This window comes from Pimephales promelas, chromosome 14 (genome assembly GCF_988280905.1).
Source record: "Pimephales promelas chromosome 14, fPimPro1.hap1.1, whole genome shotgun sequence".
In the NCBI taxonomy this organism is placed as follows: Eukaryota; Metazoa; Chordata; class Actinopteri; order Cypriniformes; family Leuciscidae; genus Pimephales; species Pimephales promelas.
Genome location: NC_142782.1, coordinates 21,812,857 through 21,825,907, shown reverse-complemented (window position 1 = coordinate 21,825,907; position 13,051 = coordinate 21,812,857). Strand labels below are relative to the sequence as shown.

Here is a 13,051-nt window from a genome sequence, read left to right as displayed (position 1 = left end):
TTAAAATATTCTTCTCAAGAGACACTTCAAAACTCTTGCTCTTTTCTTGGCAAACTTCACTTATCGCAAAATGAAGGCCTGGAGTGAATGCCTGGTTATTTCAAGGAACTTGTCACAAGTAAATTCTTTCCGAATTTTTATATTATTGTTTGCTATATGTTCACGCTTACAAATAATTTGGTAATTCTCCTGTATCATTTTGTGCAAAGAAATGCTCTGACAAGTCTTACCCAACTGGTTCCATTGTCTTCATCATTACTCCGAGAATGACTTACTGGGCTATGTAACACTAACTGTCAAGAAATGACACCTATTTTAAGGTTTTGGTTGAAAATACTCACCTGTTAATCAAAAATGGCTTTTATCTTGACCAAAAATTGAGTTTTATTTGTGACTCTTTTTTTTAAACTTTTGATAAGAAAATCTTATTTTCCCCTATTAATATCGACAGATATTTTTTTTGTATAATAGAACTACCAAACTTGCTAGAACATATTCAAGGAAGTTGAAGGAACATTGAACTGTCTTTAGGTAAAGAGAAATTGTTTAATTTGTTTAGATTCAGATGGGGTGCTCCCACTCATTTTCTACTGTGTACAACAAGGCAACTGTTCACTTGCAACGTTTCTGTCACTTTTGCAACAAATTGTAGTCATGTAGCCTACTGTATCGGGTGTATGAGAAGGGCAGACCTGGAGAGCTGGTTCAGTAGGTGGCAGTAGAACGACTCGTGCTGTTACATTTGCTCCACTAGAAGAAGAGGAAGACTGCTGATGTGACAGCGATAAAGTTTTCATTATGTAGGTATCGCAGTTTAGAACTCATATTAACTAAATCTAAAATAAATTGCATGTGTCTCTCAAAAGCAGTCGAACGGGAATCTTAACCGCTTGCTGTTTGTTTATCTGTTCACTTCTCTGACGTGGCTATGTCGTGTTGTGCTCTTGACTGTTGCGGCATGCTGTTAATGTTGTTTTAAAGAAGGATATTTTAGCAATTAATTTTATAAACGTAATATGATAGCACATAAACTATTGCCATATTTGAAAATGTTAAATAAAACTCCCCTCAATTCTTGTCAGAGAGTCGCTTTGCTTTTGACGATAAAATGACTCCCACGTTGGAGAATCAATGCTGGTGAATTTGGGACACTTATTTTTGCCATTGAGATGACCTATTTTTTTTTTCTGCAATTATCCTGAATAGCCTATACCCCTACTTGAGAGAGGAAAGCTGTTTCCATCCAGCTGAGCATCACTATCAGTCTGAATGAAATAAATGGATCATATGGTTCATTTTAAAACCAAAGCTCAATTGGCTTTATGCACAGCTGCACTACTTCCTGAACTTAAGCCAGCTCCTTTGTTTCCTGTCTGCCATTATTGGCCAAGCTTGATCAATTCAGGTGTGTCTGATTATTGTTGCCGTGACTACTGAGGTCAGGCACACCTGAACTAATCAATTTGTCCAATAATGGCAGACAGGAAACAAAGGAGCTGGCTTAAGTTCAGGAAGTAGTGCAGCTGTGCATAAAGGCAATTGATTTAAAAGTAGCCTAAACCAGACAAAATGGACATGCAATTCCTTGGACTTGTTAAATTTCTTTAGATAGCTTTACTGCGCCTCTCACCATATTAGGGCCTGCAAACATTTATAGCACAACCCTTTCAAAAACCCACACTTCCCATCAGCATTTCACACTTGTCATGTTAAAGATAAAAAAGCTGTTGAAAGCTGTTTCCTTTCATTACTGATCTAGAACCAGTCTCTCCACACTAAAACCATAATAATTAATACCAGCTAAACTGACTCCAGGCCAGTGTTAAAGGAAGCTTACAGAGAAATGGATCGCTTAAGCCTCTTGTTTCCTGATTTTAACCCTCAATTGCATGAGAGATAGTTTTGAAACATTAACTGGCAGTTCTGTCTCTCCGAGCACCGCAGGTGAGGCTGGTTATTTTATTCTCAAACTTCTCTGTGTTTTCGTTAACAAGATAGCTTAAGTACCTGGGGAATCTGCCTAGCAGAAAGTTACAAATAAGTTAGTACCAGTGAGTTAAAGGCTGAGTAGTTAATGACGGCCAACCGACTAATGCATAAAGTTCCTTGTGGTGGGTGTTGTAAGGGGCATTTGTAACAAAATGTATGACCCTATGGTAAATCACATCCAGTTTTTAGCAAAATGTTTGAGGCAGTTCTATAAATGACATTGCCAAAGTCGAACATTGGAATGATAGTCATTTTTGCCAAAGCAAGTTTGGCAGCATGAGTGCAGGAGGCATAGATTTAAGTTTAGATCTTAATTTGTTAATGTGCGACTGGAAGGAGAGAGAGCTGTCTAACAAGACACCTAGCTATTTATATGTATCAAAATATTCAGACCCATCCAGCATGGTGATATTAAGTAGCCTATGTATGTCATAATATGTCCGATATTTTTGTGATTATCAGTCGAAAACTTTATCCCCTTGGTCAACAAACCATGCTTCCATTTGTGAACTAATCAACATAAAATAGAATTCTGTTCAATTTTAGCTGTTTTTTTTGTGTGTGTGCTTATTTGGGGTCATGAACTGCTATATTAGTCCTATATATCAGTTTTATATTGACCACTGCCCACCCTGCTCTTTAGGTGCATTGAAAACATATTAGATGGTTCCCAGCAAATTCGCATAGCTCAGAGACATACTGAATATGTGTCTGAACTTGAACACAAATTTCAAAGCTACATTTTTTTTAATCTTATATATATTATTTTTTAGGCTAGTTCATAAGTCAATGTGGTGTATCAGGAATCACACATTCAGACAAACCCAACAGCCACACATCAAACCCACAGCTGTTTCTGCTATTTTAACTTCAGCTAAGAAAATGTGATATGAAAAAAAAAACCTACTCATGAAATTGGTCATTGCCATTGTTTCTGCTCGTGTTTATCGCTTCAGTGCTCAGAATTACTTACAATGATTTTATCAATCTAGCTTTAGTCTGCATGTGAAAATGAAATGTGGAAGTGATGTTATGAGAACTGTTGAGCGTTGAAAACAACTGACTGTGGTTGCAACAAGTTAAAGAAATAACTGTAGATAATAAGTGATTGTAAATAAATCAAGTGGATGATACTCCTCTGTTCTGTGCATTGCACGGCACGTAACGGAGGAAAAAAAAAATGTAATGTTTGGGTGTAAAATCCCTTTAAATGGAAATTTGTCATTTACTCACTCTCACGTGATTCCAAACCTGTATTGAAATTTCTTCTGTGGAACACAAAAGGAGATATTTTGAACTAAAAGCTGTGTTTTTCTATCCAATTAAAGTCAATGGGGTCCAAAACAACATTCCAGAGAAGAAAAAACTTTTATCAAATATTACATAGGTTTGAAACATCACGATTTAGTTAGAAATTAACTTTTTTTAATGAAGACATCTTTAAACTGCGAAATAACTCCTAAGCTGTTCAAAAGCGCCACTCCCAGTGTTGACCCCGTGTCCTTGGCGTGTGTGCAGGTGCGATGGCGACGTGAGCTGCGCAGTAGTTCGAACCGAACCTCTTCATGAGCGCTGGGACTTAGTGGAGGCGTGTGCTGAATTACTCAATGCCCAATGGCAACGCAGCATGGGAGCGCGAGTTCACTCGCTCCGCCAGTCGAGCCACAGCTATCCTGTGTGTCTCCTGCTGCTGAAGGGGGAGAGGCGGAGTCAAGACGAGATGCTAATAGGCCACGCCCGCTTGTCCCGTGTTCTGGGGACCCGTAGTTTGTTTGTGGAGTCGGTGGTGGTGTGCAACATGCTGCGGGGGAAGGGGTACGGGCGTATCCTGATGGAGGCTGTTGAACGCTACGCCAAAGGACGGGGCTGCACCCGATTGTGCCTAACCACCCATGATAAGCAACACTTCTATGCCCATCTGGGGTTTGTGCTGTCCAAACCTGTCCAAAGTGTCGGGACGCTGGCCTCCTTCATGCATATGGAGGTGTTGCACAAGTTCTGTAGAAGCACAGAGAACGAAGAGGAAGAGAGGAAGAGTGATGTTAAGTTGTTTAGCAGTCCTGCACCATCTATTTTACCACCTCCTCCTCCACCTCCACCTCCTCCTCCTCTACTTTCCTGTCCTCCCCCTATATCTGCTCCTCCACCTCCTCCATCTTGTCCTCCGTCATCCTGGGCTCCGGTAATTCAGACTTTGGAGCAAACGCCATACACAGACAACCGAGGGTTGCCCATCTTCTGGATGCACAAGGACATCTGAAACTCAGGCTACACTCCTTCAGTCTGTCATTATTCAGGGATACACAAACAGTGTTTACAGGTTCAAGGAAGATCCTGTTGGAACTGTATTGACTGTGAAATACTGTGACAATCTGAATGTGCCTTAATCAGAGTTTACTTTGTGTCAACTGTTATTTATTTTGTTTTAATATTTTAAAAAATGATTGAATTGAAAGGTAAATCTTTTATCACAACCATCTAAAGGAAATGTATATGCTGAGATTTTGTGTTGCTTTCAAATGGTTATTTAAAAAATAAAAATAAAAACAGTATAACTTCACATTTTGTGCTTGTCATTTAGGACCACATTTGAGGTTGGGTTGTTGATGCGTGATATTTCTATGGGCATTTGCTTTTTATCAACATTGCGATTTTATTTTAAAATCCACACGACTGTTTAAAAGTTTGGGTTCAGGTGCTCAATTGGGGTCAAAGTCTCCATGCTCTCTGCTCATTCCAGAATACATTAAAACAGTAATATTGTGAAATATCATTACATTTAAAATGACTATTTTTTTTTAGATTTAGATAAACTTTATTGTCATTATAAACATGTTTAACGAAATTAGGAAGTGCCTCCCTTTGTGCCGGATTATACAACAACTCAAACAGTGTTACTTATGACACAAATATTAAACATACAGTATAATACAAAAATAAATATTGTAGTAAGTTTTAAATATATCAGTAATAAGAAGTATATTGCAATAAATCTGTATAATATATATACAGTATATATATATGAAGAGTTCAGATGCAAAAGCCTCTAAATGCCATTTGAAATTTTCTTCTAAAATTATAATTTTTATCAAGCTTGTATATTTAAGTTCAGTAATTTTACTTAAATGGCAATGAAGATTACCTATTAATTGTCATTTAAGTGAAATTACTGAACTTAAATATACAAGCTTGATAAAAATGGTCATTTTAGAAGAAAATTTCAAATGGCATTTAGAGGCTTTTGCATCTGAACTCTTCATATACACACACACACACTTCCTATATTTATAAATACATTTTAAAATGTAATGATATTTTATGTTTCAAACTCAGATTGTGTAAAATAAGCCAGAATCCTTCATCCTTACAGTATAAACCTTCCATGTAAAATATCTCATGAGATGATAAAAATGATGTACAAATAATTATTAAAGCATTAGCAGTTTTAGATGGAGTATTTTGTTCTTAATGATGGAGTTAATTTCTTAAACTAAATTCACAACTTGAATTGTTCCAGACTCAAGATTATTTGCTGCATGGTATGTCATTTAAAATGAATAACACTAATTGTGTGTATTTCACAGGCATGCATTTGAGATCTTGGATTCATCCCATCCTCACCTTAGCCCTGTCAGCCATTTTGTTTCTCAGCAGCCCTGTTCAGAATGTGGTTCAGGGGGCGGAGTCTGTCATCGGGAGGCGTGGCTTTTCAGTGATATGGAATATGCCCACAGCTCGATGTCAGCGTCGGTACGGAGTCTCCCTGCCGCTGCGCCAGTACAACATTGTACATAACTCACAGCAGAGATTTCAGGGTCAGAATATGAGCATATTTTATCAGCGTCGTCTGGGCCTGTACCCCTACATCAACCGTCAGGGGTCAAAAGTAAATGGTGGCCTGCCTCAACAAGGATTCCTAAAGGCTCATCTCTCATTGGCTGAGGCGCAGATCATTGAAGTGTTGAGACAGATGTTCAGCGGATTAGCTGTGCTAGATTGGGAGGCGTGGCAGCCCATATGGATGTGGAACTTCGGGACCAGAATTGCATATCGGAAATTTTCGAAAAAGCTGGTTAGGTGGAAACATCCAGATATGTCAGAGGAGGAAGTGAAATCCAAGGCGAAGGCTGAGTTTGAATTAGCAGCAAGAGCGTTTATGGAAAAGACTCTTCGCCTTGGTGTTCGTCTCTGCCCAGAGGGATTATGGGGGTTTTATGGGTTTCCCGGTTGCTATAACAATCATGGCCAAGGACAAAGCGGCTACACGGGGCAGTGTCACAATGGCACAGCGATTTTGAATGATAGACTGGCGTTTCTATGGCAACACTCCACCGCCCTGTATCCCAGCATTTATCTGTGGCGTAAGCTGGCAGGACATACACATGCTCAACTAATGGTGAGACATCGTGTACTTGAAGCCCTCCGTGTGGCATCCCAGCATTCACTTGGCACTGAAGCACTTCCTGTTTTTCCCTACGCCAGAGTGGCGTTCACACACACATTAACTTTCCTGAATCAGGTACCTACACAAGAACACCCTGAGCTTTCCACATGGTGGTTTTCATTGTGAAGGTCAGAGCTCCGAGCTCCAGTCTTATCATGCATTAGTGGGCACTTCACCTCCACCCAGAATAGACACTGAAAGAGGAGGGGTTTAGTTCTGAGCTTTTTCCCAGTACAGTAATAGTGACTTACTTCATCCTCATCTTCAAGTGGATGGTTCTCCTTTAGCCCAGATCCAAGCTCAAGTATGTGAATTTTTGGCTAATGAATTGTAAGTGCATGAGAATGCATTAGGCTACTCTACAAACGTAGCATGCATTTTTGTTACTGTAACTAACGTCTGTACTCAAGGGGGCGATAGATTCAATCAAATGTAATCTTTTTTAAAAAAAAATATTAACACTGTTAAATGTAAGTTTTAGCAAACTTTCAAAATGGTTATCCATTTAAAATGATAATTTTCTAGTCTCACTTTGTCAAAAAAATAAAAAATAAATCTAGTATCTTGAGGCCACGAGATTATGAACATAATTCAAAAACAGACAGAATATAAAATTTGTGATTCCTCAGTTCTGACCCCTTTTATTGTAGTATCATTTATTATATATTACCTTTTATTTTATTTAAATTTCTACTTAATTTTAGTTTACATTCTAGTAGTTGTCATTAATTATTGTTTTATATTTCTAAATGGTTTTAATTTATTTACTGTTTGCTTCATTTAATATATATATATATATATATATATATATATATATATATATATATATATATATATATATATATATATATATATATATATATTAGTACTAGTTTTTCCATATAATATTTACATTTTATTTTAACATTTTTAAGTAGTTTCCTTAATTTCAGTTTATCATTATAGTGCTTAACTTATTTCAGTTATTTGCAAAGCAAACATCTCATTTTCATTTGGTTTAAGTTTTTCATTTAATTATATTCATATTTTATTGTATTTCAGCTTTATTTCATAAACAACATTTCAACAACACGTGCTCTGACTCATTCTAAAGCATTCATACATTCGTTTCAAGCTTGTCTTAATTTAGGCTGATCTGACATTAAAAACTATATTACTGTGTGAAACTTAATCATAATATGTGTGTATCTATCTTTTCAGACGGATTTGGAGCACACACTAGGTGAGAGTGCTGCTTTAGGTGCTGCTGGAGTTGTGTTATGGGGCGAGCTGAGTTTCGCCAAGTCCAAGGTCAGTAGGTCAACCTGTGTTTGAAAGTTTATGGTCTGGATTTACCACTGTGTGATAACCTAATGAAATAAGTTCTGTCATATATACAAACTGAAAATGTATAATATTCTATATACATGCCTCATCATTGCTGGAGCTGTTATGATATATAATACATTTCTGTCTTTCTCCAGCGACAGTGCGCCCTCTTGCGTGATTACCTAGGCTCAGTATTAGGAGACTATGTCACCGCCCTGCAGGCCAGTGTGAGGAACTGCAGCGAAAGAATGTGTAACGCCCAGGGACGCTGTGCTCGTCTGGACCCTCACTCAGGTTACATGATCCCTCTACTTGATACCCATGAAGCTCTTAGCGACATGAGGTCAAAGTTCAAGTGCATGTGTTATAAAGGATGGAGCGGAGAACAATGTGACCAAAATAATTTCTAAGAACAGTTTGCAACCCATTTCATTTTTCATTTCTGTAATGTGACATTTATAAGTTAAGAGATGTAGAGTGGGACAATCAGGAATTGGTTAGATGGTTAAAAGTGGGTGTTACATACCAGAATGGAGTCAGATTTGAATATTTGCTATTTATTAATATGATCCAATTGAGTGCAACAGTTCTGGAAGTATTTTTCCCATTCATTTTTTCATTCATTTTTTTTGTTTACTGTAGGGATTTTTTAAAAAAGTGTTCAAACGTTTTTAGCTATTAACCAAACCAACATGCTACAAGATGAAGCACAACTTAATAATTTGAAGCAAAAAAAGTATTTGAAAATAAAGTTTCAAGACTGTGTACAACCGCTTTATAATGAGGAAAATAACTATAATCTAATGAAGCATTGTAAATTATATTATTGAAATAAAAACAAAGTAGTTGGATTTGGGAGACTTGGTTATACTTGGTCATTCGCAGTACTTTATGGATTTGGTTTAAATGTTTGTTTGTTTGTTTTTTGCCCTGATGTTCTTGTTTGATTTTCTGATTTAGTGGAGATTTAATCGCAGAATTATAAGCTATGTAGTTTTTCACCAGAAATCACGCTGTTAAAAATGTCAAAAACATACCACACTGTAAACTTTAACTTATTGTACAAGTTATACAAATTCAAATAATTTTTAAGCCAGTTTAATGTACTGTTAAGTTGAAATTACTTATACATTAAAGTTGATTGTACTTTTCTTCTTTTTACACAGTGCATCAATTAACAAACACATAGGCTAGCTTACAAAGGTTTAAGCTTTAAAGGTTTGGGGAAAACAAATGGGGTTTTTACTTCTGGAACCTGACTGTTGTATCTTTAACCCCATGGCCTGAGTGACATAAGCAGAAAAAGAAAGTCATTTTAAAAGTACAGATAAATCATAGTCAAAAAGACCAGGGACATAATTAAAAGTAAATTGGGTCAATTTTGATTTCATGTCAACTCTGAAGTGCAAAATGTAAGAGCCATGTCATGTAGAATTTCTTTTTTACTCTTTAATTCTTTTTAAATTATTTTTTTCTCATAAATAGAACATCATGGTCTATATACCTATTTACAGTCATTGTGCTCTCAAAAGCACTCACCATAGTGAATGTTCTTGCTCATTCAAAGCATGATTTATGTCACAATCTAATATGTTTGTTTACAGTGATGGACTAATTAAAATATATTTTACATATCCTTTTCAAATTTCCTAATGTGGTTTTGTATTACCATTTGCTGTAGTGAAACTAATGTGCAAGTTGCCAACACGTGTACAAAAAAATATCGGTAAAAAAACAACAACACTTAAATCACTATATTATCTGTTTAAACTCCACAAACAGGACAAGTAAATGTTTTTGAGCAAGATAATTGACTAATGGATTCCAGCAGAGAAATAGAAGCCTTTAAGACAGAAAGTCACACACATTGATGTAAAGTTCTGGATCATTAGCAGACTCATAATCAGAGTTGATTATTCTTCTCTCAGTATTGTCACAGTGGAGAGTTGTTTCTGCTGTTGAGTGATATGTTCTTATGGTCTCTGCTCTGCTGCAGCTGTTGTAAGAGTTGGGAGATTTCCTCAGCTGTTTCCTGTTTCTGTTTCACCATCTCCAGAAGTGTGTGGAGAGCATTGCTCTGCAGGACTGGAGGGTTAGTAAAAGAAAACACAAGTTATTTGGTAAAATAACAGTTTAACAGGCCCTCTAAATTAATGTTCCAGGTTCAAATGTGTTTAAAAAGCTCAGTGGAATGAGGATTACCACAGAAAGTAATTTTGACAATTTAAAGGGAAAGTTCGCCCAAAAATGAAAATTCACGCATTCCATGTTCGTCATTATGTTCTGCGTCAAGGTCAAGCGTTAGTCTTCCACCGTAAATCGATGCGTCTGGCCGTCTGCCAGAAGCTATTTTAGTCGATAAAGTTTTAGATATGGATATTTTCACTTCAGAAGGCATTGATTAAACCCCTGAGCCGTGTGGAGCACTTTTATCATGGATGGATGCACTTTGAAGGAAATATACAGCCTATCACTGCCATTATAAAGCTTGGAAGAGCCAGGACATTTAAAAAAAAAAAAAAAAACTCTGATTCAATTCGTCTGAAAGAAGAATGTCATACACATCTAGGATGGCTTGAGGGTGAGTAAATCATTGGCTAATTTTCATTTTTGGCTGATCTAATCGTTACAGTGTTTCCCAACCCTGTTCCTGGCGGCACACCAACACTGCGTGTATTCTTTGTCTCCCTAATCAAACACACCTGATTCAACGCATCAGCTCATTAACCCATCTGATTATGAGCTGATGAGTTGAATCAGGTGTGTTTGATAAGCGAGACAAAGAATATGCGCAGTGTTGGTGTGCCGCCAGGAACAGGGTTGGGAAACACTGATCTAACCCTTTAACAACAAAAAACTTTGTGTTCAAAAAAAAATGTGTGTTCCACCAAGAAACTTTGCATTCCTTCACAAAATTTCTGAATTCAAAGTTCCTCAGGGAAAGAGAGAACGCAAAAGCAAATAACATCATTTTTTCTACCATCATATTTTTGTCCCTTTAGGGGCTCCGTAAAAAATGCATAGTTTCTCGGGAGAACACAATACTTTTGCGAGAGAATGCAAAAGCATTGAAATATATTTTTTTCTCCCATCTCATATATTCTTTTTCATTATTGTGTCCACTTAGGGTCTCTGTAGAAGTCAATATTATTCCACAAAAGCAGTCTATGGATCTTAACTTATATTGAAGCCCAAACATTTTTTTTTTTCATTTTACCCTTAAAACACAGTCATTAGCAAAACAAACAGATATTCTCACCTAAAAAACTGAAGATAAGAATGAGAATGAGGAGAAACGCAATGATGGCTGCACATGCTAAGAAATAGTGTCGTCTAGTGGAAGTGCAAATGTCATTCAGTCGGCTCATACAGGCTGGTTGACCTGTTTGATAGACAACTGCCCGATCTTGCATCTGGAGGTTCCCGTTGGAGGAAGGAGGTGGTGGACGGGGTGGCTGAACACCTGACAGTGAGAGGTAGGTTTGAGTTGTATCGAAACCAACAAGGATTTTAAAGTCATACAAATACCTTTGCTGTGCTGTTCAGAGTGTGTGCGGTGCAGGTCATTGATGGACTCGACCGAATGGAGCTCAATCTCTGTCAGGTCTCGCTCGCTGACACGAACAAATAATGGAGGAGGAGAAGGAGTGGACTTCATGATCACTCCCACTACAGAGAAACAGATAGAATGCAAACCTGATTTAAATATTCAAAAACATAAATAAAAAAAAACATCCCATTCTAAACCTTCATGACTTTCTTTCCATGAAATATTGCCCGCAATTACATTTAATAGGGACTGGCTACAGACACAGAAGCCCCATATGGTCCATATGGCTTTGTCATAGGCCTATGTGAACTTTATGTCAGAAATTGTGCTCCATTAAGCTATAACAGTAACTGGAATTTCATGGGACAATTGCAAGGAAACAGTCTTCAAATTTTCTCCTTTTGTGTTTCCATTAAAGGGATAGTTCACCCAAAAATGAAAATGCTGTCATCATTTACTCATTATTTTGTTCCAAAACTATGCGTTTTATTTTTCTTTTGAACTCAAAAGAAATTTTTTAAAGAATATTGGTAACCAGACAGTTGATGGTAGCCATTGACTTCAATGTTATTTTTTTCCTACTATGGAAGTTTATGGCTATAATGTCAACCAACATTCTGAATAAATGATGAAGTGAATAAATGATGCCAGAATTGTAAAATTTGGGTGAACTATTCTTCCTAACAAATAAAGGGAAGACATTTAGATGTGTTCATGACTACATATTCCAACCCCATGATGAATAAACACTAAATTGTGCCGTATCGTTTTGCAGCTTTATTTACCTATGTGATGTAATTGTGCTGTCTTTTTAACATAATTAAATCACAAACATTTTGCCAACTTTGATGCATGACTATCCATGTAACTTGTGTTGTTAGTTTTCAAAGCCTGGAAACAGCAGTGATATGCTCCAATGTATTGAACAAACGGACAATTGTTTGTTTGACACAATGCCACTCAAAATCTAGTCTTTTCAACCCCTTATTCCCTACACCTCAGATAAAGACAGTAAACACAAGTGCACTGCATTCACCAAACATCTCATCATATTACACTAAACCAGGACTCATTCGGATTGTGTCAGATTAATATTGACTGAATAGATTAAACTGAGATCGGGTGAATTCATGTAAACTTTTTGATGTCTGCTATGGCCCAGATACGTAACACATTTCTAGTAGGCTAAACCATTTTAACATGGTAAACTGATGCCTGTGCTGTGCGTATATAAACTTACCCTCAGACTGGCGTCATAAAACGTTAGAAGACCCCTGTTCGTGGTTGCGTTGTTGACAAACACTAAAGAAAAGGTAGAGAAAGCCGTTCAGATTTGGACGATCTCCTCTCGTCCGCCTGGCACCTCTACACACAGCTCAAAATCCCCTGGCCCAAAATAGCTATAGTCTCATGGACGAGAAGAGAGGTTATTTATAGATTTGGGGCCAAATAATCATTCAGTCACATGCAGGCTGTGTATATTTTGTGATACAGCACGAATTAAAACTTTGACATTAGCTAGCGTTAGAGAAAGATCGAAATATATTATTCTTCTATTAGTATTGGGGTAGAATAAAAACTATGACAGAAATTCTTTCACATACTAGCGAATTAGTTCCCTACAACTAGAACGAGTTCTGATTCACATCGTGCGTACAGATTCATAGATAAAATAAAATAATTGTATGTTGCCAATGGCCATATTTGTTTGTTTATAAGGGTCACCACCTCTTTTGTCACCTCTAATATAGATTTTTCTT

The 13,051-nt window shown here is 37.0% G+C and overlaps 3 protein-coding genes and 1 long non-coding RNA gene across 5 annotated transcripts; 2 read left to right on the top strand and 2 right to left on the bottom strand.

The window, feature by feature from the left end:
• The first annotated feature begins 684 nt into the window (after window positions 1-684).
• naa80 (N-alpha-acetyltransferase 80, NatH catalytic subunit) lies at window positions 685-4,549 on the top strand. Its single transcript, XM_039679020.2, has 2 exons — window positions 685-800; window positions 3,508-4,549. Coding segments are annotated over exons 1-2 (744 nt in total). The 5' UTR covers window positions 685-798; the 3' UTR covers window positions 4,250-4,549.
• On the top strand, window positions 711-8,892 carry hyal3 (hyaluronidase 3). Of its 2 annotated transcripts, none has more exons than XM_089119590.1 (4): window positions 711-800; window positions 5,574-6,508; window positions 7,634-7,723; window positions 7,897-8,892. In XM_089119590.1, the coding sequence occupies exons 2-4, from the start codon at window positions 5,576-5,578 to the stop codon at window positions 8,149-8,151; spliced, it is 1,278 nt and encodes a 425-aa protein (XP_088975716.1). In that variant the 5' UTR covers window positions 711-800; window positions 5,574-5,575; the 3' UTR covers window positions 8,152-8,892. The 2 variants fall into 2 exon arrangements, with proteins under 2 accessions (XP_088975716.1, XP_039534818.2); XM_039678884.2 differs by lacking the exon at window positions 711-800 and adding an exon at window positions 1,393-1,944.
• Window positions 3,888-5,707, bottom strand: LOC148973723 (uncharacterized). The gene is made up of 2 exons (XR_016146515.1): window positions 5,611-5,707; window positions 3,888-4,272 (listed from the first exon to the last, which is right to left on the bottom strand). It is a non-coding gene; the product is annotated as an uncharacterized LOC148973723 (long non-coding RNA).
• LOC120483876 (uncharacterized) lies at window positions 8,430-13,008 on the bottom strand. The gene is made up of 4 exons (XM_039679057.2): window positions 12,532-13,008; window positions 11,270-11,410; window positions 11,001-11,204; window positions 8,430-9,826 (listed from the first exon to the last, which is right to left on the bottom strand). Exons 2-4 carry the CDS (start codon window positions 11,397-11,399, stop codon window positions 9,675-9,677), a joined length of 486 nt encoding a protein of 161 aa, XP_039534991.1. The 5' UTR covers window positions 11,400-11,410; window positions 12,532-13,008; the 3' UTR covers window positions 8,430-9,674.
• Window positions 13,009-13,051: the final 43 nt, after the last annotated feature.